The 22409-nt window shown below is 43.3% G+C and overlaps 1 protein-coding gene across 2 annotated transcripts in view; it reads right to left on the reverse strand.

Annotated features, from left to right (window-relative positions):
* The window catches only part of EPHA4 (EPH receptor A4), a 63376-nt gene extending 42352 nt beyond the window's left edge, over positions 1-21024 (reverse strand). For both annotated transcript variants that reach the window (XM_088472070.1, XM_088472069.1), the window contains exons 1-3: positions 20846-21024; positions 18653-18720; positions 15079-15742 (exon numbers count right to left, since the gene is read on the reverse strand). In XM_088472070.1, the coding sequence (XP_088328196.1) occupies positions 15079-15742; positions 18653-18720; positions 20846-20936 (823 nt within the window). In that variant the 5' untranslated portion in view covers positions 20937-21024. The remainder of the gene's footprint in view (positions 1-15078; positions 15743-18652; positions 18721-20845) is intronic.
* Positions 21025-22409: the final 1385 nt, after the last annotated feature.

Consider the following 22409-nt stretch of genomic DNA (forward strand, 5'->3'; position numbering starts at 1 on the left):
GATCATATTCAGCATAAAAAAAATTAGACACTGTGAAAACTCATCTGGTGCTGCACTGTACATCTGAACACGCAGTCATTTTAGCTGACACTGCTAAGTATTGATTATACATCTCATAGTACATTAAGATATGAGGGACTCCAGCATCAGCATGGATTGCTCTCCTGTCAGTGCAGTATATAGTGGTGCTTGGAAAGGGATTTCCTCTCCTGCCAGGACAGCACATACAGTAGGTGAATGGCTGAATCCTTGCAAGCTCATCTCTTATGTGCAGAGAGGCTAGGAGATGTTATCGCTCCATTCACTGCGTTATTAACGACCTCAGTGTCCCCTTCAGTGTTGGGTGTCTTATAAATCAACCTTTGCACAGCCAAGCAGATAATGAGGCAGCAGTTTCTCAGGCGTGTTACAAGGGGCCAGCGAACCCTGGGAGGATTTCATGTTGCAATCTCTCCAAGGACATCAGCGACCAGCTCCAATCCTCGGCATCAGATGCCATATTACACAATGAGGCCAATGAATAGTTAAACGCATGTGATGTCTTCACAATCCCCTCTTGAAGGATAATTCCATCTTTAAAATAATATGTGATAAAACAAATATTTGCCCAAGAAATGTTTTTATTTTTTTTACATTTTATTTCTTTTCGTAAGCGCTTCTGTGAATCTCAATAGCTTTCTGTCTTTGCGCAGGATGTATTAACCCTAAAAATACAGTCAAACCTCCGAAAACTGCTTCTATTGGAGGTTTGTCGCAATCCCCACATGCATTAAAGTGGTGTGCAGTGGATGTCTCCGATCTCCGCTGCGACTCACCATCACTGCAGTCCCCATAGGATTCTATGGGGCTGCAATGTGCCAGTATGCACCAAGCTCCAGAATGCAAAACTTTCTGGAGGCTGTGCCCACGAGGCAACACACTCCTATAGATGGTGTTGCCTATAGAAGCCTACAGTCACCTTTCCACACAATTCCCTTGAGAGGGATCTGAAAGATTCCTCTCCCTTCTGACCTCCCAGTAGCTTGCACATGCACAGCCGGCATATGTGCAGTAGGACTCCCAGGTGAAATACCTGGAAGTCCTTAAAACAAAAAGGACAGTTTATCGGAAGAGCTGTCCTTTGCATTTTTATTCGTATTTATTCACATGGCGTAATAAATGCCGTTATGCATGCGATGAGTGGTGGGATGTATCACATACAATATTCAATGCATGATACATCTCGCCCATTGTATCTACAAATTTTATTCTAGTAAAGGAAAGCTGTCTAATATCAAAGCACTATGTGCTGTGTACTTACCTACTGTCCCGGAACTCAGGCAGACTCATACATTTAGGCAGAATCTCCACCAAGACTCCTGGGAGAGCAGACCAGCCTCCTGAATCCAGCCAACTCCCTGGCGATGATATAATTCACTGCAAATCAAATCATCACCGATAAGTGGACCCTGCTCCCCCTAGGTGTGATGCTGGCAATCACAGCACTTGCCCCTTAGACGTCCCCTCCCAGATCTCCCGTGGGGGTCCTAAGATTATTTATTACCAGTTATTTATATAGCGCACACATATTCCGCAGCGCTTTACAGAGAATATTTTGGCCACTCACATCAGTCCCTGCCTCAGTGGAGCTTACAATCTATATTCCCTATCACATGCACACACACATACACACTAGGGTTAATTTGTGTTGGGAAATAATTAACCTACCAATATATTTTTGGAGTGTGGGAGGAAACCGGAGTACCCGGAGGAAACCCACGCAAGCACAGGGAGAATATACAAACTCCACACAGGTAGGGCCATGGTGGCAATTGAACCCATGACCTCAGTGCTGTGAGGCAGTAATGCTACCATTACACCATCTGTGCTGCCCCAGTATGAGGTGCAATGAACTACAACACAATTCAGAGATCAACGCAAACCCGGAACATCCAACAGCACCGCTTAACACTGTCTATCACAACAAAGTAAATACCATTCACCGGCCTGGTGACATGTCCTCTACACAACAGCCGGGTAAGGTTCCCTACCTATACGTGATATGATTAATGGGCATCAAAAACTACCACAAATGCGAAAGAAACAATGATGGGGGACTGAGATTGGAAAACAGGTTTTCTGCGTATTATTATGAAGGCTTGGCCTTCCCATTGGCTCCATAATGTATTTCTTTCTAGCAATTTGTCTTTTCTTATTGATTTATTGTTTTAAATAAGCAACTATTTCACTGCCCAATATATTTGTCACTAACACTCCCATTCCTAGAGATCAGATCTGTGTCAGAGCTCAAATATTCAGGTATTCCAATGCAAACTGGACATCAGGCATGTCCATGCTGAAGCTCATATAGCTTCCTTCCTAAGAGCTGTGGCTGTCCTGCAGTGTGACACCAGAATGCATCTCACTCATTTCAATCACAATAAACATTTGTACTTCTGTGTATCCTAAAGAATATCGCCTACACCCCTGAATTAACATAGTATATAATTTCTTATGTAGATGAAAATGTTACCTATTATGTAAAATTTATTTTAAGTTATTTAGATTCAGCAGAAACAAAAGAATCTATCAATCAGACAGCAATGAACAGGAAATTGCCTATTCTACGCTGTAATTGCCCCCACCTGTGCAGTGGCAGGCAGAGTGGGGAAGTGGGAGGAGTTAGAATGTTGTGGTGTTCTGTTTATAAAACACATCAACAGCTGAGAATCAGACACTTTGCACTTGGGATGGGGGGGGGGGGGGATTTTGTTTACTGCAACCAGACACCAAAGAGAAAAGCACAAAGGCATGTACATTTGGGTAGAAGAAAAGTGAAAAAAATCTGTATATTTAATTCCGAAATGCCATAACAGTCTGTTTGCAGTACTGTTAGCTCACACGCATGTTGTATGCGTGCTGTTTTTAGCATTCACACTGTGCAAATTCATAGGAGTCTGTTTGTGCATGGCCGATACTGATACTAATCATTGCAGAACAAATGCTGCATTCTTTCTAACCTAGCATTTTGTTCCCATGATCATCTTTAACATGCAAGCAGATATGCAAGAAATGACTAGCGCTACCTTGGGGAGTTGAAAGGTGGAAAACAGCAAGGAACGCTTATCAGCAAGTAGCAGTAATAGGAAGAGCAACACAAACACAGAGGAAGGGAGTAGCTTTTGTTTTTTCTACAACACAAACCACGTACTTAGCTTACAGAATGAGAGCACAGAAAGGTTCAACAAAACAAGCTTAGTTCAGCATCAAAGGTGGCGCAGCACAGGTCCACCCTTCTGTTCTGCCCTCCACCCAGGATTCTAGGCTGTGAATCACCGGACACCCCACATAATACTAGATAGAGTGGCTATGGCTCCTGACTATACAGAACATTCCTCAGAAGGAAACTGGAGGTACACAACCGGATGTGTTTTATTGCTCTCAACTTAATGCTGGAAAAAATAAGGCTACAAATGAGATTATAAGCTTTACTAGCACTTAAAATTGTCACCCTTAAATAGATTATTTTGGGACTGATGAGTTGCTCACAAAGTGGCTGTAGTTGTGGGCAAGGGAAGTAGTTGAAATGCCGGCTGTCGGGCTACCGGCACTCATAATGCCAGCACCGGAATCCCAACACCAGTCAGAATCCCGCTGCCAGCATCCCAACCGCTCGCACCCTGACAAGAAGTGGGGCTAGGGGAAGGGCTAGGGTTAGGTACTGGGGGGGGGAGGTTTTGGCACTAGGGAGGGAGGGTTAGATTTGGGCATCGGAGGGGGGGGGTAAGTTTAGGGTGCATGGAGGGACGGTTAGGGTATTTACCGGCCGTTGTCGGTACTTTAAGCCTGTCAGGATGCCAGCATCAGGATTCTGACTGCCGGGATCCCGAGCGTGGTATCCCATACCCAACCAGGGGGCAGGCATGGAAGACCAATTTTCTTGCTCATCCGATGTGAGAATCCGTAGGGGTTGGTGCATCTGCAAGCGGAAACCTGTGCTGCCCAGTGATTGTATCCCAGCTGCTGCAACCGCCACCATTAGCACCTGCACTTACACCAGCCCCATTCTAGGTGCAAGAGCTCTGCCAGAAACAGGGTTCCCCACATCGTACACACGACTCGCACAGAGCTTCTGACACACAGCCCTGACATGCCCACAAGTCAGGGCATCTGTGCTTTTGCATTGTTACCAACCCCAAGACGGCCACTTTCACGAAAAGATCCGGCTGATTTCCGTCAGACAGACATATGCCAATATGCGTACATTTGCATCTGCGCATGCGCTGTAATCAAAACTCGCCGTTGACATTCATGCACAGAGAGCAGCCTGACTCGGAATCAGCCCCTTGGGGTCTAGTAAGACATAAATTACAACCCTATCGGTTCCTAAAAGCGATTCACAGAAATGCAGCAAACCATACTGGGGATAACACATAACCCTTTCATCGCCAGATACTTACATTTCCAAGTTGTATACACAAGGGCAGAAAATATTTATGCTGAAATGCCCCTTGGTTACTCACTAGGTCTTTGCTTCTTGGGAAACTTGGAGGGGAATAAAAAAAAACATCCTCTTTCCAAGCGAATGGATCATCTGGACCATTTCTTCCAGGATCCAATGCCAAAAATCTGCAGAAGGGGTGAAGGTGGCACGGCAAAGAGACGAGAGAGCCAAGAAACAGAAAGCAGATGGGATGATTAAAAAAATAGGCAGAGGAAAACAGTCAGAGTATTGATTCAGGGGAAGCATTGACATGCTAATTTATTTGCAATGGTTCTGCTCTTGTTTTGGTCCGTTGCTGGCACTCTCCAAAAAGGAGAAGGGGTTTCAATAGTCCATAAAGTCTGTTATTTTGTTTATATATTTTTTTTTCCTACTCCACTTGGGCTCGGGGTAGACTTCAACGGGAAGCAAATTGTATGAGGAGGGGCGGACTAGTCTGGGGGGCACCCACGGGAAACTGGAAAATCCCTTCTAAAGCAGCCACAAAGCAAAACTGCTGAAAGCTGGTAACATAATTCCTCTTTTATGATTTCTGGACATTACGCTAGTCTAGATTTTTTTAACCTGTTGGAAAATTCATTAGGCTAGCAGCACCACCCAATCTACAGCGCAGTAACATTGTTCTGATAATGTGTGTCAGCCTTGGTATAATCATTAGGCTAGCAGCAGCACCTAATCCACAGCGCAGTAACACTGTTCTGATAATGTGTGTCAGCCTTGGTATAATCATTAGGCTAGCAGCACCACCCAATCTACAGCGCAGTAACACTGTTCTGATAATGTGTGTCCGCCTTGGTATAATCATTAGGCTAGCAGCACCACCCAATCTACAGCGCAGTAACACTGTTCTGATAATGTGTGTCAGCCTTGGTATAATCATTAGGCTAGCAGCACCACCCAATCTACAGCGCAGTAACACTGTTCTGATAATGTGTGTCCGCCTTGGTATAATCATTAGGCTAGCAGCACCACCCAATCCACAGCGCAGTAACACTGTTCTAATAACGTGTGTCCGCCTTGGTATAATCATTAGGCTAGCAGCACCACCTAATCCACAGCGCAGTAACACTGTTCTAATAACGTGTGTCCGCCTTGGTATAATCATTAGGCTAGCAGCACCACCCAATCTACACAGCAGTAACACTGTTCTAATAACGTGTGTCTGCCTTGGTATAATCATTAGGCTAGCAGCACCACCCAATCTACAGCGCAGTAACACTGTTCTGATAATGTGTGTCCGCCTTGGTATAATCATTAGGCTAGCAGCACCACCCAATCCGCAGCGCAGTAACACTGTTCTGATAATGTGTGTCAGCCTTGGTATAATCATTAGGCTAGCAGCACCACCCAATCTACAGCGCTGTAACACTGTTCTGATAATGTGTGTCCGCCTTGCTATAATCAGGTATACGCTGCTTATGATGCAAGTGGAAACAAAGCCACCAAGTTAGTAGAGTAGATTGCAGGAAAATCGCAGTTTTGTGTCTACTGTACTATATACTATCTAGTTAGGGTACATATGACTAAATCACGTTTGTATACACTAAATATCATTATTATTTTTCCCAAAAACGTAAAAAATGCCCATTTTATTTCTAAAGTTGAATAGCAGCTGGTAATAGATGATATTTGTTTCCACGAGCAGTGGAACTGTGGAAATGAAGATAAATATAATGGTGGTACTTCTATTGCTAAGGGTACTCATGATTTACTCACTAGAAGAATGATGCACTATATAAAAATTCAAATCTATAATGCTACTTACACTTGTTTGCAATGTGTTTTTTTGTTGCATGTTAAAACACAAATATTAATAACACTGAGTTTGTGAAGCATTTTAGGCTGTAGCTGGGTGTTCTATCATAGGCAAAGTGAGGATGTGTCAACGGAACGTCAGGCTGTTCAGAGCTAGACGTAATTATATATACACCTGTTTCCAGACTTACCTTTTATAATTAGTATAGGGCTGGTGCATCATACTTGTCTTTATTTCCCAGAACGTTCGGGAAACTCCCTTGTCTTGAGTGTCTCTCCTGGATGCCCAGAAAAGTCTCCCAAAACCCCCTCACAGCCGCCCACTACAAAGTGAAGTGGGCTGTCCGGGCGCCTCCTTGTCACAATTCCAGTGGCGAATGCAAGGGGCGATTGGGGGCGATTGACACTGAGAGCTCAGTCCCAGGGAGGAGAGCAATAAGGACACGCCTGCCTGAATATGAAGGAGTGCGTGTTACAGGAGCAATCGTCCTGATCCCCGCCTCCACCCACCCCTCCCCCGATAGGGGCCGGGCGTACAGAAAGAGGCATAGACCTCAGCGTTTTATTCTGTGCACGCAATGCAGGAGCGCATATGCCCGATCTCCCCATAACTCTACACCAGGTCCTAAATTGTTACCTGGTTCAAGTCATGTGACGTGATAGTGCTTGTTAATCGCATCTCAATTAGTTTACAATGCTTTTTCATTGCAATTAATGTCCATTTTCTAGCTCAATGACAGACTGAATCATGCAATTACATATATTACTGTCTCAAGTGATACAATGACTTTTACTTTCACATCCGTTTGTATGCGACTAGCTTTCATTAGCACATCTTATGCAGAATTTTAATGTTAGTGTGTACATAAACTCAGATGATTTATGTTGCTGCATTAGCTTTTGTTAAACAGGCTATGTTGATATGAGAAACATAGCCCAGGGGTTCTGCTATCCCTCACTACAATGATCACACATACATATTCAAGGCCTATGAGGCCCTTGTGCTAATAACTCTACAAAATATGTATATGTGTTAATAAATACCTAATAAAATACTTTGACTATAAGCTTAACAGTTGTGAAAGTTATGTAAGCAAAATTAAAAAGTTAGATCTTGATGGAGCATTATCATGCTGTTATTTAGACCATGACTGCACTATCAAACAATTTAAAGTTACAGAACATAGAGTCCCCTTGTGGCACAGATGCATCAACCCTTTTTCTGCCCATACTTCTACCAATGAACTGCTCTGCAACTAACAGCCAGGACTTCATGCTGGTAGGAATAAAAAACTTAGATCAGCTTAGTGAGTCTGTTTGGCGTCCTAATTACTGTTTATCCTGCAGTTAGCCTCTTATTAAAAAGTGAATAAATAAAACCCCCACAAACCTCCCTCTTTCCAGCACACAATCCTCCCTACCAAAGGCTAGCTGATCTGTAAAATATATATATATATATTTATATTTATAAAGAGGGCACCACTGGGGAGGCTCCATTGAAATAAATCTCAGGAGGTGGAAGATGGAGATAAAGACAAACCTTCGCTTCCTCACTCTACATCGTCTTGAACTTGCAAAACAATAAAAGATATGGCTGAATGGAATATATTTGCATTTGATCACAAACTGATAGGCCTTCAATAAAGTACAGAAAGAGGTTTGGGCCGAAACGCCTTTGTGAAATGTTTGTGTTAAGCAGTGGTGTGGTAGGAGGGGGTAATGTGTATTATGCACAAAGAATCATACATAATATGCAAATGGTAAGTCCATGTCATGCAATGGAAGAATAGGAGTAGCGCCATAGACAGCTGAGAATCTTCATTCTCTAGGCCGCAGAGAGTGGGAGAGTGGGAAGCGTGTGGAGATACATCCTAGCAATGAGCAGACACGGTTTCCCAGGCAGCATAGAGCGTGGGGAGATGACATTCGTGAATATTCATGGTGTGTGTATGTAGTTATGCAAATTACTGTTTGGAAATTTGAATATTGTTTACCTGCTGCTCATTTGAAGTTGTGTACAAGGCAGGGGTCAGTTGGCTACTCATATACTGTAGACTACATTTTGTTATTTAAGAGCATACATAACCAGGAGTAATTTCATTAGGGTCTATTCATTGAATAGTAATCAATTTCATTATGATGCTAAAGTTTCTACAGAACCTTCATGACACTGAGTGTCTTGTCTATTCGAGGTGACCCCTGCTTTCCTGGCACATTAATTCCCTCTCTCCTTTGCTATCTTCCCTAACACTATATCCCTTCTTTTAGGATCTGTCCCCTTTCCCCTGACATACTCTTCCTTCATCTGTTTCCATCTCTCCATGGAGCCTCCCCTCTCTTCTTTAACACTACATCCCCTCTCCTGGAACCCAGTCCCCTCTCCACTGGCACACTCTCTCCCCAAACACTCTCTCACTGATTCCCTTTCTCCCTTCCTCTCTTCTCTGGTACTACGTCCCCTCTCCAGGAACTCTGCCCCCTTTACCCTGACACACTAAACCATCATCTGCTTCCTTCTCTCCAGGGTCTCTTCCTGCCTTCCCTGGCACTGTGTTGCCTCTCCTGGCACCCTGCCCTTTACCCTGACATCTTGTCCTATCATCTGGCTTCTTCTCTTCTGGGACCCGTCTTGTCTTCCCTAGCACTATGTCCCCTCTCCTGGCACCCTGCCCTCTTACCCTGTCACATTGTCCCATCATCTGGTCTCTTTCTCCTGGCTCTATGCCCCCTTTCTCATGACACATTCACCCCTTATCTGGTTCCCTCTACCCTGAGAACATTTATTATCTCGTCTTGCACACTGTTCCCCCTCCTGGGATTTTATCCCTGGTGCCCTCTCCTGTCTTTCCTGAAAATAAAAAAATAAATATTGGCATCTAAGTATATGGACTTTCATTTTATTATGTAACATTTAGGTCATTAGCTCTGGAATTTTAAAATAACCCTGAAATGTGCAATACTAAATGCCGAGTTCCACCCAAAGTAAACACTGAAAAACAGGAATCCCAGTTATAAAGTACTCAGACAGCATAGTTTATTTTTCTAATAACTATTTTAAACACATTAATTAGTGGACACGCTTCCTTAAAGTAAAAGTATATTAGAAGTGAAATGAGGACTTCAATAACCACAAAGTTAGAGTATTTCATTCGCAAACCCCCTGTAGCCTCTAAAATCTATTTTACAACTGGAGGTACATTAAGTTCCAGTTTAGAATAAAACAATATGCTTCTATTAAGTGATCCTTACATCAAGTAATACTCTGACTTCACTTGACATTTATACATGACATCACTAAGCACTAGGGGTGTGCACCGGACACTTTTCGTGTTTTGTGTTTTGGTTTTGGATCTGGATCTTTCTTCGTGTTTTGGATCTGGATTGGTTTTGCCAAAACCACCCTTCCGTGTTTTGGGTTCTGGGTTTTGTGTTTTGGATCTGGATTTTTTCTTAAAAAATAAAAAAAAAACGCTAAAATCACATAAATGGGCCTTTTTTTGTTCCTACGCTATTAATAACCCCAATAACATTAATTTCCACTCATTTCCACTCTATTCTGAACACCTCACACCTCACAATATTGTTTTTAGGCCAAAAGGTTGTACCGAGGAAGCTGGATGACTATGCTAAGCGACACAAGGGGGCGGCACAAACACGTGGCCCATCTAGGAGTGGCACTGCAGTGGCAGACAGGAAGCCAATCAGCGTTATGGTGCCCATTTGCATGTAGCACGAACCCGGGAGATCCGTGCTACATGCATCTGTGTGATTGGCACAGAGCAATGACAGGTCCGTGAGACCCGTCTGTGCTGCTGTGGTAAAAAAAAAAAAAAAAACCTGTGTAAAAAAAGAAAAAAATGGCGTGCACCCCCCCAAAAAAGAGCAACCAGCCCCGGGCATTAGTAACCCAGTGCTGGGTGTGCTTAAATACAGGGGACAAATGACGTAGGGGTCCCCTGTACTTAAGCACAACCAGCACCGGGCTAGTCAGAACCAGCGCTGGTTGCCAAAATACGGGGGACAAACGACGTAGGGGTCCCCTGTATTCTGCGCAACCAGCTCTGGGCTCTGATCCGGTCCTGGTTCTGGAAATATAGGGGACAAAAAATGAGTAGGGTTCCCCTGTATGTTCCAGAACCAGCACTGGACTTTTTCTAGCGGGGGGCTGATGCCACAGCCAGGGGAGCCCTTTCACCGGGCCCCCCAGCCGCAGCATCAACCCTGACCGCTAGTCAGCCCAGGCCGGGGATCCCTGGAGAGCTGGGGACCCCCCCAATAAAGGGGTCACCCTCTCCAGGGCACCCCAGGCCCAGGCTGATAGCCCGGGGCTATCCCCGCCACCCCTGGTGGCGGTGGGTGGCGGGTTGATTGTGTGGTGTGGTGTAAATAAAGAATATCAAACATTGTCTTTACAAGTAGAACTGCAAGTCCCAGCTAGCCTGCCCCGCATGCTGGTACTTGGAGAACCACAAGTACCAGCATGCAGGGCATTAAGGGCCCACTAGTACCTGTAGTTCACCTGTAAAAAAAATGTTTAAAAAAACACAGGACACACACACCGTGACAGTATAAGTTTATTAAACATACATACACACACACACATGTACACATACTCACCTATGTAACCTGTAGCATCGGTCCACTTGTCCGGTAAAGTATCCATAGGGGACCTGTGAAAAAAAACATACTCACCATCTCCTATGCGAGGTTCTGTCCTCTTCGTTCCAAAGTAGGCATCCCCGGACTTGGCAAAAAAAAAAAACGAAAACGCGATCCACGAACTTAGTACCGTTCTATAGAACGGTACTTCCCGAATGAGAGCTTAGCGGCGGGGTATCACCATGGAAACCCCGCTGCTAAGCGTTCATTGGCTGAGAGAGGTCATCTCCCGTCTCTCAGCCAATGAACGGCTCCCTCCATTGTAGTCAATGGTGGGAACCGCAGGGTAAACTTTAATAACCTTGCGGCTCCCAGCATTGACTACAATGGAGGGAGCCGTTCATTGGCTGAGAGAGACGGGAGATGGCCTCTCTCAGCCAATGAACGCTTAGCAGCGGGGTTTCCATGGTGATACCCCGCCGCTAAGCTCTCATTCGGGAAGTACCGTTCTATAGAACGGTACTAAGTTCGTGGATCGCGTTTTCGTTTTTTTTTTTTTGCCAAGTCCGGGGATGCCTACTTTGGAACGAAGAGGACAGAACCTCGCATAGGAGATGGTGAGTATGTTTTTTTTCACAGGTCCCCTATGGATACTTTACCGGACAAGTGGACCGATGCTACAGGGTTACATAGGTGAGTATGTGTACATGTGTGTGTGTGTGTGTGTGTGTATGTATGTTTAATAAACTTATACTGTCACGGTGTGTGTGTCCTGTGTTTTTTTTAAACATTTTTTTACAGGTGAACTACAGGTACTAGTGGGCCCTTAATGCCCTGCATGCTGGTACTTGTGGTTCTCCAAGTACCAGCATGCGGGGCAGGCTTGCTGGGACTTGCAGTTCTACTTGTAAAGACAATGTTTGATATTCTTTATTTACACCACACCACACAATCAACCCGCCACCCACCGCCACCAGGGGTGGCGGGGATAGCCCCGGGCTATCAGCCTGGGCCTGGGGTGCCCTGGAGAGGGTGACCCCTTTATTGGGGGGGTCCCCAGCTCTCCAGGGATCCCCGGCCTGGGCTGACTAGCGGTCAGGGCTGATGCTGCGGCTGGGGGGCCCGGTGAAAGGGCTCCCCTGGCTGTGGCATCAGCCCCCCGCTAGAAAAAGTCCAGTGCTGGTTCTGGAACATACAGGGGAACCCTACTCATTTTTTTCCCCTGTATTTCCAGAACCAGGACCGGATCAGAGCCCAGAGCTGGTTGCGCAGAATACGGGGGACCCCTACGTCGTTTGTCCCCCGTATTTTGGCAACCAGCTCTGGTTCTGACTAGCCCGGTGCTGGTTGTGTTTAAGTACAGGGGACCCCTATGTCGTTTGTCCCCTGTATTTAAGCACACCCAGCACTGGGTCACTAATGCCCGGGGCTGGTTGCTCTTTTTTTGGGGGGGGGGCACGCCATTTTTTTCTCTTTTTACACAGGTTTTTTTTTTTTTATTTACCACAGCAGCACAGACGGGTCTCACGGACCCGTTAGTGCTCTGTGTCAATGACACAGATGCAAGTAGCACGGATCTCCTGGTCCGTGCGTGCATCTGTGTCATTGAAATACACAGCAGCACAGACGGGTCTCACTGACCCATCTGTGCTCTGTGTCACTGTCAATCACACAGATGCATGTAGCACGGATCTCACGAGTCCGTGCTACATGCAAATGAGCACCATAATGCTGATTGGCTGAGAGCCGTGACAGACGGCTCTGTCAGCCAATCAGCACTTTGCCCATTAAAGGCAAATGCATTTTTTTTTAAATGGCCGCTCGAGGCAAAACCTCGAGATCCGACAGCAGATCTCGAGGTTTTGCCTCGGGAGAGGGATCCGGGGCAGACAGGGAGATCCGAGCTTGGGCTCGGATCGCCCCGGATCCCCGAAGTTCGGGTGGGTTCGGTTCTCAGGGAACCGAACCCGCTCATCCCTACTAAGCACCAATCATAAATGAAGACATCACTTATCATCAAATATATATATATATATACACACACACACGTACATACATACACATGAATTTCTGCACGTTAATGTCAGTTATGTATTCTATATGCATTTTGTTCATATTATTAATATGTATGGCTTGTGGTAATACACAACACAAAAGGATAGCTTTCCAATTAGATCATTGTGGCCAAGGTAGCTTGCTTATGTATTGCTTGAGCCCCTATGCCAACAGAGTGACTTTCAAAGGCCTTCAGGTTTGAGATTCCCTGGCCCTGACCCTTGTCCACTGAGACCCAGCAGGCCTTTGTCAAACTGAAGATCTTAATCAATCTTTGGCTGTGTCTATGGAATGACAGGAGGAAGATAGATGAGGGATTAAATGACCCCAGGACCTCCTCCTTGTGTTCAGTCTGCTTGGGTCCAACCTCCTGTGGACAATCGAGGAACAACCTGCTAGCAGGGGTCACAACCTCTAGACTGGTGTATCTTTCTTATCCTTTCACTGGGACAATTCATTTTCACCAAATCTTTGCCCATGGCCTTTATCTTTATAAGATCTAAGACCAACCTGGACACTGAAGATGGAATCCCAAGAGATTCCATGAATGCAAATAATTTAATATCAAGCAGAGTGGCCCTGACAAGAAGGAGTGTACAAGTTAGGAGAAACATAAAGCATGGCCAACCAAATGGTGAGCCAGATGCTGGTCCCTTGAGACAACATTTCAACAACAAATCTCTAGTAAAAAAAAAAAAAAGTGAATAAATCATTAGGAACTCAGCGCACTTGTAGGCACTTTATTAATAAAAAAAAAGACTAATACTAGAGGCCAACCAAAAAAAAGAGAAAGAAACTAACACAATTGCTGTTATAAGCAGTCCCTCCTGACATAATCATCTTTATTTTTCTACATTGGTTGCTACCAAGGAGCGTAAGTGTGAAATTACTCTCTCCATCTAGAGATGTGTGTCTGGTCTATTTTATTCATAAGGCTACTAATTAGCTCTTCTTAATCAGCAGATTCTACAGAACATCATCTAACAAAGGGTTTTGCAGCACAGATCAATTTGAGAATGGTGCCATAAATGCTTCACAGAGGAGCTGAACCCTAAGTAATTTGCTGAAAGACCTGTCCAGGGATTATGGTGCTCTGGGCCACAAAAGAGTGGCAAGACATAAAAGCAAAGCACAGTCCTTTCAATTAAACGGATCACGGGCAACCTGTTGCTTCTTAGAAAGCACCATAGTATTAGCCAGACATTATATTTGCCAAAAGTAGGATTTATCTCTGTGTTAGACTTTTTTTTTCCCTAACACCACAAGCCATAGTTAGGTCTGTCTCTAGTGACAACTACCACTACCAGTGATCTCTGCCAATTAGTGTGCCACAGACTGCATCCTCCTTTCCTACAGGGAACAAGAAGAAAATAGATTGTTCTCTCCCAGGTCCAATACGTTGCCATAAAATAAGCCCTTGTGTAAGAGTCTAGACTCTGGTCTACGGTAACCCTGGAGCCAAGATACATATTACATTGAACAGAAGACAAGGCCTCTTTCAGGTGTCTCACACACAGGCTGCTACTGTGCTCAACACAAAACGTCAAATACTTGCACGCTCATGTTGATGTCAAAGTCAGTATGTACCACTCTTCTTTTTAGTTGTATGTGTTTGTCATTTTTCTACACATATGTGCAGGTTGCCTACATTAGTATGGAAATCAGTAAATCAAATACTGATCACATAATCTCAATTATTGCGGAGCTAGTGGTCTATGGTGATGTTCTAGATCAGATACTTAAAATCATTGTCATTAATCAGTAAAGCCATCAGTGTCATGGGTACGAGAAACAGAATTGTTTAATGCATTGGATAATAAGTGTAATACTGTGCCTGTTCCTAAGAGAGGGGTATCATAGTCATTATAATGATGTGTCCAAAGTGATAAATAGGACCTAGAGCATCTTGCTTTGTTTTTTCCTTAGTGCATATGAGTATGGTTAATTCATAGTCATCTGTACAGAGCCAGTATTTGAATATGTCTCCCTGCCTTCTGCCATGCCATTTGTTCAAGTTACCCCCTGTGCCAGCCCTGCCACCTGGACCTCTTGGCCTTATGTGTGCAACCCTTCTGTCAACAGCCCTCTCAAGGGATCTGGTAATTAATGGCTTGTTGTATTCATCTTATGGCAGATTCAATTACACAACTTCATACCATATGGAAACATATACTTGGTATTCTTACCTTGACACCCCCCATTGCGCTCTTCGTATCCAGCATTACACAGACAGTTCCCGATCGGAACCAACCACTCGCCATCAGCTCCGCAGTACATCTTAGGCACATCTTTCTCCTCTGAGTTATTGACGCAAGAACCTCGAACTTCCACCAACGAAGAGGTATCAGATCCTGTAATGGTGTCAGGGAACTGAGCCAGGTTTCGGACAGTCAGTGGACACTTCTTATAGAAAACCCGAACAGACACAAGAGCAATACAAGCGCCCACATCCTGAAACGCCAAGTAGAAACCCTTCTTGCTGAGTGGCCCTACATCTCTGACCTCAGTGTTGAGCTTCATAATTCGGTCTCCAATGTCTACCTGTGTGAAACTCTCATCAGCTGCGATTGTGTCAATTTTAACAAACTGGGTTTCACGTATGTAACGTTCTTTGTCATTGTTGGATTCATAGTAGTACAGATTGAATGTCTCCTTGCATGTGCCCATCACTCCGGGCAAGCTGTTACAGTCCCTTAGAGTGAATTTAATCTCAACATATACCCTTTGCGCCCCACTTCGTGGGATCCAGTCAGTCCTTAACCAGTTGTTCTGGCTTGATTCCATTACATTGCAGACTTGATAGGTTCTAATAGGAGTGTTCTTTTCATCCATAATGCTTACCTCTTCCCACTGCAATGAAATGAATCATTAACATTTTAGCCATATTAGTATCACTAAAATCCTATACTTGACTCAACACAGTCCTATACAGGTCACATAATGCCTATAGTGCACGGGACAGGCTTCAGAATGGTGTTTTCTTAAGAAGGCCTGGGCTTGTCAGAATAACCATTAAGTAGCAATAATCAGTGTTAGGCTGAAATGGGAAATTCGGTGCTACTGAAATAAATGAAGACTAGCATTCAGTTACAGAGCAGCATTTTACCAGTTATTATTACCAGTTATTTATATAGCGCACACATATTCCGCAGCGCTTTACAGAGAGAATATTTGGCCATTCACACCAGTCCCTTAGCAATTGTCATAAAACAAGGCACTGTCCGAGCACAATTGAACAACTACCTCTGTTATATTCCCTAAGCATAATAACTCACGACAAAAACAGATATTAACTCATCTAATAAAATTATTTTCTAGCGCCTCCTGTTGGCCACCAAGTGGATGAGACATGCCAAAGGTAATCGACTAAATTCTATAAATGTCATATGTTCATATTAACCAACTCAGAGTCTTCTATTAACACCCAACCTGCAATACTAGTACAGGAGAATTAAACTATGCATCCTAAAATTTGCAGACACCAAATCAATGAAATATCATTGCAGGCTGTCCACCCTTCTATTAGCTAAAATATATTTTATTCACAGCAGCATAACTTCAGCAAAAATCACTTTGCATCTCTAATAGGAGAACCTGATGAACACAAGCCAGTGCTACCAACTGAGGATTTTTCTGACTGACTGTGTACTATTAAATTTTTCACTAGAAGTATAAAAATAGCCTGCACACGTATGTAGGGTTTGCAGAAAACTGTCACGTCCGCAGGGAGACAGCAAAGTGGCAACAGAAATCAGCATCACTTAAGTATGACTGCAGCCCTGACAGTCTAGATATTACCAATAACACAAGACATTAATATTATGTCAACTTATAATTCAATGTCAAACTTATATGTCTATTGCAAACAGCTTTACAGCAATAAATTCTCCAACTCTTGGACGGTTATATATATATATATATATATATATATATATATATATATATATATCTTAGGTAACAGACATTTGGGACATACAAACGCTCGCCTAAAAAATGCTGTTATAAGTCATTTAAATTGGACTAATACCTGCATAGAATTAAAAAACAATGTATGGAAAAATGCATAAAACACAGTTTTTCCCATGAAGCAAATAAACATAGAATTTAAATACAAAATAGATCTGGAGATTTTTTTGTTTCTATAAAATGATGGTCACTTTATTCATACAAAAAGAAATATAATAAAATGTACTAAAGTAATTAAAAACTGCTGTAGCCCATAGCAACCTATAAAGACATTTGCTATCGTTATTCCACCGTGCACTGGGCCATTTAAAGCTTTTTACCGATTGGTTGCTATGGTTTACTGCACATATTTGCTTCTGCAAAAATCATCACCATTATATTCATACTGCATCATACGTGAACCAATTTTGCCATGTATCATATCATGTTCCTGAAGGTCACACTGAGCTACCTCCAATTGGACATTTACCTTCTCCCTAATGTGTTGTCTCTTGTGCATTCGGGTAGGACAGGCTGTAGGGCAAGCTGTGTCTGCATAAAACACCCCATAAGCCACAAAAATGTGATGTACACTATCATTCTATAGCTACAATCAAGGGGCAAATATAAGCTACAGAATATATACTGTCAGCTTTCCTGACAGCCATCTGAATTATATGCTGCTGATATCTGCTAGAAGCCTACAATATATACATCCACTAGCCTACAGATGAGCTCAGAATCAATGGGTGAGCAGTTCTGACACTGAAGTCTGTTATTGTTTTGTCCCTTAGTTCTGTAAGATGTTTTCTAATATGCAATAGGCCTATTGCAGTGATATGCACCACCGAGTCCTTTATGAGTCTGTTTTCCATTCTCGCCTGTGCCAGGTAATGTATGCACCACTGGGAAGAACAATGCACGTTCGGAGTGAGATGAGGTACTTTAGTGTCTCCTATTGTTCATAAGCAAATTGTTACTTTACAATAATGCAATTCTGATCTACCTAAAGTCTTTCCTGTTATTGCAGCGAAATCCTTATATCGGTATTTACATATAGAGTAATTCATTCTTCTCTGTCATATTTTGGCAATGCTCATGTGTAATTCTAACATCAAACAATGACAATATTTGTACATAATAAATATATCCCATTGTTATGACATATATATGAAAGAAAAGAGTACGTCCCAGTCTTCTTGTGTCCTTTACACAGTGTAGGAGCTCTTAAAATACCACGTTACTGTAGTTACTTATCATTATTACATTTTGTCCTGTTCAATGATACAAAGATTAAATACCGGGCTTAGATTTGAAGAGATATCTTTCACCAGATAATTCTGCAAATTGCGCCTAACAAAGTATTAGATCCTTTATGTATTTAGAGAGTTATATTGCTGAATTTAAAATGAAGAATTCAGCAACAACAGATTATTAGCGCTCCCTAATCCACCCCAAAAATATGGTGACATCAAATATTCACTTATTTCCCACAGTTCTATTCTAAATACCTTACAAATTACCATCCCCTAGCCACTGTATAATGTTTCGGATTTCAGGTAAGCATTTAAATACTACCTTATTTTTACAAAAGGACAAAAACTAATTTTTTTTTCCTTTCTAGTCATTAGTCAGTCAGTGATGGTTACCTCGCTAAAATATAGAGTTTCAGCCCCACAAAAGGTAACTGATAGGGGGAACTGTAGAGGTAATAAGCCACTCCGCACAATCAACCAAAAATGAGCCTCTCTGAATCGGCATAAAGAGCCAATCATCCCATTACAGTCTCCTAATTGTGCAAAATCAAGAACTTACCCCTCCTTCTAAAGGACTGGCTATCCAGCCAAGTTCTCCTTGTACAGACCTGGAATCCAAGAGGGTAACTGAAAAGAGAAGAGCGTGTATACCTGTGAGTGACATGTATGGGGAATGCTACACCATAGTCTATGTGCCCCATCTTGGAATGCTAGATAGAACTGTATATAGCAAATCCTGTATCACTCATGCTATAATATGCATTGCTCAAATCAACATACAAGTCTAAATCACATATACTGTCCTATTCGACAGTGTTATGAATTCCGAACATTGTCAAACATTAGTATACAAATATATGCAGACATGTTAGCCAACTACTGGTGTTGATCTGTACACCATACACAATGCATTTGTGCACTCTTTTGAATCCATCATGTTATGTCACTTGTATGCACACCCCTGCAGTAACAGCAGGGAGCCTCGCTAACCATCAAGTAAAGGGAGCTTAACTAACTCTCCTGGTTAACAATCTCACTTGTAATAGAACATTGCAGGAAAACTCAATTGCAATTTACCATATGGTAGTACATAGAATATATTCACATTCCATCAGTCATCCCTACGGCTGCAGTAATACACTGCTACATCCAATATTGTACCATGCCTGTTCCTTTTATTTAATATTCATCATTGAGATAGATAGATTAGATAGATAAATAGATAGATAAAGGTATTATTGTTCTTTTTTGAATACTTTTAAATAACACACATTTATTTTATTTATATTTTATACTAGTTAACAAATCTGTGTTTGCAGAATGTGGGTCTTTTATATGTGATAAGTGACCTCACTGACTTCTGGAGGATAACGATGAAACTCCTGGGTGACATTATTCCACTATACTGAATATTGTACCAATTCCCAATTTCTCTTTATTCCAAGGAAAACCTTCCCAGAACCCAGACTATAGCGCCACAATCTACATCCATCTAGGTTCTTATAAGGTAGACTGGAGATACAAAGAGAACAATAGGGTTCAAATTATACAAAACGGAATAAGGGGAGAGAGGGAGAAGGACGTGATCAGCATCCAAACCGCATAACTCCTTCTCTGTGTGTGTAATACTGAGCGTCTAGGGGAACTTTATGTCAGAGACATAAATGTACACATCTGAATCAACGCACAGAGAGGCAGTAACAGCTCAGCATCTACACTCACTGCATCCATTACATACACAAATGCAGATATACCGGGTACATAGTGTAGTGGGTGCATAAAAAGTCTGCAATAAGACTATGCATCCTTATAATATATTAGAATCACATACACACGCCATAGATAGATAGATAGATAGATAGATAGATAGATAGATAGATAGAATACAAAAATGTCTCTCCAGTGAAGATGGCACAGACGGCTATAGCCATATAGGTAAGAGGTACCAGGGCAGCAGTGAGCGCCGCTCCCGGCAGAGAGACAGGCGCAGATACCGTGTACACAGCTCTATATAGATCTCTGTCTCTCATACAGGCGCAGATACGTGTACACAGCGCTGTATAGATCTCTGTCTCTCATACAGGCGCAGAGTCGCATCACGCAGTGACTGCTGTTAATGTTCCAGCGCAGTTGTTGTATAGGCTAATAAGGAAGATGAAATAGAAATGAGAGCCATGGGTCAAAGTTGCCACAGTATGTAGAAGGGCTCAGCAGTGCTCCCCGGTGTATAAACACAGCCTGTTACCTGCCTGCACTCCCCATACACATAGCACTATCCAGGGTCATCATATACACCAGGCAGCGCTGCCAGGGCACCATCCTATACACCGGGCACTATCCTACACTCCAGGCAGCACTGCCAGGGCAACTTGAGCTCCATTCTATACACTGGGCAGCGCTGCCAGAGCACCAGGCTCCATACTACACTCCGGGCAGCGCTGCCAGTGCACCGGGCACTATCCTATACACCGGGCAGCGCTGCCAGGGCACCGTCGTGACTACATGCAGAAGTATCCGGAGCGACATCCAACTTCGTTTCCATCCCCAGGTAGCCAGCAATAAAGCGTCCTCTGCAGAGGGACGGGTCCAGGAAGAAACTTTCGTAGCTCAATCCTGTAAAACCATCCATAGATCCACCTTTGGTGCATGTCAGAAGCCGGGGTCACCTATCCAGCCCCCGGACCAGAGGAGCTAAACAACCCACAGCCATGAGATTCCAAGCAGGACTGGAGCAGCAGGGTCCGAGCCTTACCTTCGCTGGCCGGGTAAATCCTGGATCCTGTGACTGCTGCACAGACCCCAAAGAGCAGAGAGGACACAATGCAATGTACAATCCCGGCCATGGCGGCCGCTGTAGGGGGTAGCGGTGTTAGGATGAGGATGGTGACTGCTGCCCGCACTATGCCGGCTCCGGGTCCCCGCACTAGTCACTATCCCAGTGGAATCAATGCCTGAAGTTTCAGTGCAGCTGCAAGACATTGCCAGGGAGGCGGAGCCTCAGCGCTCCTTCTCCCCGTCACTCAGCCACCCACACACCAATCACAGGGCGACGGAGGCGGGGTTTGTGGGAGTGGTGACGACGCCACGCCCCACTTACCTGGACTGGCCCGAGAGAGAGAGATCTGCTCAAAGAGACGTGTGACTGTGTGACAGCTCTGTTTCTCCTTAACCCAGAGACCTCTGGATATATAACTGTGTGACCATTGCAGGACTCAGTGCATATTGGAATATTGTTACAGTGCAATCAGCATCAGTTTTTTGTTACTGTGTAGAAACCCGGAACAGGGCCATGTTAGATAAATAGTATTTGCATCACGCTGTAGAAAGTTCCCAGTACTGATATATATATATATATATATATATATATATATATATATATATATATATATATATATATATATATATATAGATAGATAGATATAGATATAGATATAGATATATAGATATATATATATATATATATATATATCTCTCTATATATATATATCTATATATATATATATAGATATAGATATATATATATATATATATATATAAATATAGATATATATATATAGATATAGATATATATATATATATATATATATATATCCTTCTCCATGGTTTGCCATAAGCATATTACACAAGTACTGTAATTTCTCCTTCTCTGCATAAACATGCATAATTTACCTTGTCTAATCAGCTGATCATACCACATTCTACCGCCCAATCTGTACTATTACTCAGCCAAGTATTGCATTCTACCATACAACCTCTATTACTCAGCCTGCTACTGCATTCTACCACCCAATCTCTATTACTCAGCCTGCTGCTGCATTCTACCACCCAATCTGTACTATTACTCAGCCTGCTACTGCATTCTACCACCCAATCTCTACTATTACTCAGCCTTCTACTGCATTCTACCACCCAATCTGTACTATTACTCAGCCTGCTACTGCATTCTACCACCCAATCTCTACTATTACTCAGCCTTCTACTGCATTCTACCACCCAATCCCTATGACTCAGCCTGCTTCTGCATTCTACCACCCAATCTGTACTATTACTCAGCCTGCTGCTGCACTGTACCCACCAATCTGTTCTATTACTCAGCCTGCTGCTTCATTCTGCCCCCCACTCCCCAATCTATATTATCACTCAGCCTGCTGCTGCTGACCTCTGGGTTCCTGCCCCTGCCTTCCCTCCTCTGTGGCATCAGATCTGCCATTGCTGAGAGCAATCATTTTGCTATTAAATTATAATCCCCCTCGGATCTCAGTCTGTGTCATCTAGGAAGGAGAATGCAATGCACCATCGAGAACGTTAACTCTTCA

This window comes from Taudactylus pleione, unplaced genomic scaffold (genome assembly GCF_031769625.1).
Source record: "Taudactylus pleione unplaced genomic scaffold, aTauple2 ptg000120l, whole genome shotgun sequence".
NCBI classification, from domain to species: Eukaryota; Metazoa; Chordata; class Amphibia; order Anura; family Myobatrachidae; genus Taudactylus; species Taudactylus pleione.